General features: G+C 44.0%; 1 protein-coding gene across 4 annotated transcripts in view; it reads left to right on the forward strand.

The window, feature by feature from the left end:
- The window catches only part of KNL1 (kinetochore scaffold 1), an 86515-nt gene that overhangs the window by 10469 nt on the left and 71416 nt on the right, over positions 1–4630 (forward strand). For all 4 annotated transcript variants that reach the window (XM_019519007.1, XM_019519009.1, XM_019519010.1 and 1 more), the window contains exons 5-6: positions 3056–3111; positions 3568–3607. In XM_019519007.1, the coding sequence (XP_019374552.1) occupies positions 3056–3111; positions 3568–3607 (96 nt within the window). The remainder of the gene's footprint in view (positions 1–3055; positions 3112–3567; positions 3608–4630) is intronic.

Raw genomic sequence — 4630 nt, forward strand, 5'->3', positions numbered from 1 at the left:
GGGTGGGGCGGAGGCAGGCATTGGTCAGCCAGGGCGGGGCAGGGCACAGGACGGAGCCACATAGGTCGTCTAGGTGGAAGGAGGGCAGATCCCATTGCTATGTGCACCCCCAGGGGAGCTATGGAGGTCGTGCGCCCCCCAGATCGGTGCACAGGGCGAGGGCCAGGGGTGGTGCTTGGCTCTTCCCAGTGCAGGGCTGGGCTGGGGCTGCACTTGGGGTGGGCTGCAGTAGCACTGAGAGTGGGGGTGGGGGCTGTGGGGTGGGCTACAGCCACCCCAAAATTTGCTGTAGCCACACTGTAACCTCCCATCCCAGCGCTGCCACTGCCACCTGGCCCAAGCACAGCCCCCTTTGCCAGGAAGAGCCCAGCACCACCCTCGGCCCATGCCCTGCGCACAGATCTGGGTGCGCATGACTCCCCTGGGGGTGCACATAGCAACAGGATCTGCCCCCCCCTCCCTGATGATCTGTGTGGCTCCGTCCTGGCTGACCAGTGCCTGCCCCACCCCAATCTCTCCCTCACTGCAGGGGCCTTGATCTGCCCGCCTCCCCCCACAACAGACTTACCAGCCAGATGCTGTTTTCTAAGCTGGTGGGCTGGCTGCATGCATGCTATGGCTGCAGGCATGCACATAGCATTTATCAGCAATGTTATTGGCCACATCAGCCAAAAAAAGCTGATTGCCAATAATGTCAATTTTCTGTTTGTTGGCGCCGATACAATATGGACCAATGTAGTGGTGTACCTCTGTTTTAGTCTTTCCTCATAATAACTCATGCCTCCCAGTCCTCTAATCATTTTTGTTGTTCTGTGCCAGATGCTTTCCAAACTGCATATACTTCTTGAAGCATGGGGCCCAAAACTAGACAGTACTCCACATGAGGCTTCATTTATGACATTAAAGAATACTAGATCCAGGACAGAGCCCTGAGGAACCCCTTTTGGTAGCTCTTCCCGAGCCATTGAGGACTACTCACTGGGCCCATCTACACATGTCCATTTGGCGCCTTTGTTACTGTACCATCTTTTAGTATTTCCTTTTGGAAGTACTAAACAACAGTGCAGTAACAGCCATGCATGCGGCACATGGTTATTTTTAGCTGCTACGCTGCTGTAGCAATGCACTATAAGGAGAGAGCGCATTGCTATAACAACGTAGATGCAGTGTCAGTTTGTGACCTCCAACACTACATCACTGCAGTGCATTGCTATGGTGACGTAGTGTCATGTAGATGCGCCCACTGAGTGTGATGATCCAACCAGTTGTATATCCTGACAGTTTTTTGCTGAGTCAGTATTTCCTTAGCTTGTTAATGACGATGTTGTGGGAGATGGTGTCTAAGGCCTCACCAAAGTTGGACTATATCACATCTACTCCCTCTGCCACCTCCCCCCCACACACACACTAATCCACAGAACCTGTCACTTAATCATAGAAGGAAATCAGGTTAGTCAGGTATGACTTGCTCTTGGTGAATCCATTCTGGCTGTTCCTGATCATCTTCTTCTCTAGATACTTTACAATGGATTCCTAGTGCACCCGCTCCTGCTTTCTGGATATTACAGTCAGGCTGACTGGTCCGTAGTTCCCCAGATACTCCCTTCTGCCCTTTCTTAAAGATGAACATTATATTTACCCGTTTCTAGTTGTCTGGGATGTCACCTGACCTCCATGAGTTCTCAAAGAGGATGACCAATGGCTCTGAAATTACCTCAGTCAGTATCTTTGGTACCCTAGGATGCATTCCATGTGGCACTGCTGACTTGACAAGCACCCAGCATCTCAGACCAGTCCCTAATCTGTTCTGCTGTTACTCCAGGCTACCTGTTTCCTTCCTTTTTTTGCTGCCAACTGCACTCATCATCTGGAGTATCTGGGGAACTACGGACCAGTCAGCCTGACTGCAATATCCAGAAAGCTGCCTCTTTGTGAAGACTTACTTTGGCCTTCTCTGCATCATCCATAACTAGATTGCCTTCTGAATTCCATAAGTCAACCATGGTTTCTCTACCCTTCTGACATTGGGCATAGTTGTAGAACCCCTTTTTATTCATTTTTTTTTTCTTTTGTGTGTGTGTGTGTGTGTGTGTGTGTGTGTGTGTGTCCCCCTTGCTAGCTGCACCTCAAATTGTGCCTTGTCTTTCCTAATTGTCTGCCTGTATCCCTGTGTGATACTCTTATAGTCTTCCCAAATACTATGATCCAGTTTCCAGTATTTATAGGGTTTCTTTCTTGAGTTTCAGCTCACTGAAGAGATAGCTGTCTACCCAGGCTGGTCTTCTGTTGCATTTCCCATTCTTCTGTTGCAGTGGAATAGCTTGCTTCTGTTCCATTAATATGTTCTCCTTCAAGTATAACTAGCTCTCTTGGACTCCTTTTCCCCTCAGACTTTCCTTCTAGGTGATCCTGCCCACCAGTTCCCTGAGTTTGTTAAAGTCTGCTTTTCTGAAGTGCTTTTCTTAATCTGCTACTCTCCTTTCTTCCTCCCTTTATGGTCTTGAACTCTGTTCTTATATGGTCAGTCACCCAAATTACCTTCTTCTTTCACATTCCCAACCAAATCCTCCCTGCTTGTGAGCAGTAAGTTAAAAAGAGCTTCCCCCCAGTTGGCCTCTCTACCTGCTCTACCAAAAAGTTATCCCCAACACACTCTAGGAATTTGCTGGAAGTTGCTGCTTATAAGTTTAAATGAGTGTGTAAGAATTCAATTTTAGAGATTAAATATTGGTATATTGAGATTCATATATTTCACAAATTTGAAAGAATTCTTAACCTCTTCTATTTATTTTGAAAAGAAGGCAGGAGGGGAAAGATTTTGCAACTTAAAAAATGATAGTTGTCATTAATTAACTTTTGCAGTTTTCACCTTAAGTTCAGTCAAGGTAATTTATTGGAAGTTATAAGGAAATTCAATATGTTCTCTTTCTTCCAAGTACTTTTTAGGTATTCTTTAGAGCGTACAAAAGGAAGAAGGGCTGAAATCAAAACTTTTTTTGTCTTGGTTTTAAATAGAATTTTCTTTGTTCCAGGGTAATAAGTATTCTATATTTAGTTTCAGGGTCTTCAAGACAGATGTGAAGGTTAACATGGCAGATCCTGGAAATGCAGGTAAAAAATCCTTTCTTTTGTATGTAACATTCACACAACTTTTAAGCCAGCGGCCTCCCAGCCTGCTTGCAGCTACACTCACAGAATCTCACTTGTCAGTCACTGGTAGCTGACCACATCCTCTCCTATGAGGCACTGAAAGGCCTTGTAGACCTTGTAGCTAAATGAGAAGAAATTATTTATAAGTCAAACTAAACTTGTCAGTTCTACTTTTTGGGCCATTTCTGTTCAATTTGCACAGACGTAGCAGAATATCCTGCACCCAGCTGCCAGAACTTTCTGAAGGAGGTAATGGAACTTCAGGTTATTCTGTTTCTGGCTTTTTGAGTGTACAAAGAAACATCATCTAGGAAGGGTAGCACAGATTTTTTCCATGCAGTTTATTCCCATCTCCAAATAGCTGGATACAGTCTCTCAAATTGTTACTTAACGTTTGTATTTTGCTTTTATTTTTAGAAACAGCAACAGATGTAAGGAATCAAGTCCTGCTTAACCAGTAAGTTTGGACAATCCCATTTGCATACATTTAAGAGTTCTGGTTTGCGAGAGCATTTTCTTATGACACAACTATTAAAATGTTTCTGTAAACCAAGACTATAATAAAACAACAATACCAGCAACATGACCTTCTCATGTAGGCTGTTACCTATGCAAATTTCTGCCTCTTTGAATCAGTTATTTTTTAAGGTGCTATCCTGCCCTGCCTTCATATTAAAAGTAGTTAAGTATTAGGATTGATTAGAATGGTGGTAATGTTCTTCAAGAAGGTCTGTGTCCAAGTCAGCCAGTCATAATAACTTAAAACTAACCTGGGCTTTGCATTCTATGTTCTTGTACCTGAAGAGTCAGGAGTGACCTGGGATACATGTAAAATTTATGTATGTGTGCGCCTTTTCAAACTGCCTGTTTTAATCCTTTACCATTTTGCACTTCATTCTTACTTGTCCTTTTTAAGACAGTTATTGCTGATCAGAGCCGTCATGGGGAAGCACCAAAAGTGCAGGAGCCTGATCAGAAGGGATCCTGGTTTTATCTGTTACCCCCCCACACCCAAATTCTCTGATTGAATGCCCCCCATCCCAATTCTCTGATTTAAAATAAACAAACCCAAATTGCACTTTTTTCCACAATTCAAATAAAATGCCACAGTATATATAGGCTATCAGCTGAACATTTTTTTATTGATATATTTACAGTTTTAAAGCAATTTGGAAGCCTACCAGTGCTTCAGTCATTATAATAAAACTAGCAAATTGCCTGTCAAGAATGATGGATGAATTTTGAAAAACAAAAAAAGGCTGCTGGCCTCGCCCCCCTGCCTCCTTCATGACGGTGCTCCACTGCACCACTGCCTCCAGCCTGTAACACTCTTGAAGTGCTCTGATTGGTTGTTTCAGTAATCAAGTAGAGTGCACCAAGTGTAGTATGGACAGATAGACAGGCAAACTAATCCCTTTATTATATTAGGCTAAATTCTAAATACCTGTATATTTTGGTGTTTGATTTGGGGGGGGGGGGG

Source organism: Gavialis gangeticus, unplaced genomic scaffold (genome assembly GCF_001723915.1).
Source record: "Gavialis gangeticus isolate Ggan-Ray unplaced genomic scaffold, GavGan_comp1, whole genome shotgun sequence".
Classification (NCBI taxonomy): domain Eukaryota; kingdom Metazoa; phylum Chordata; order Crocodylia; family Gavialidae; genus Gavialis; species Gavialis gangeticus.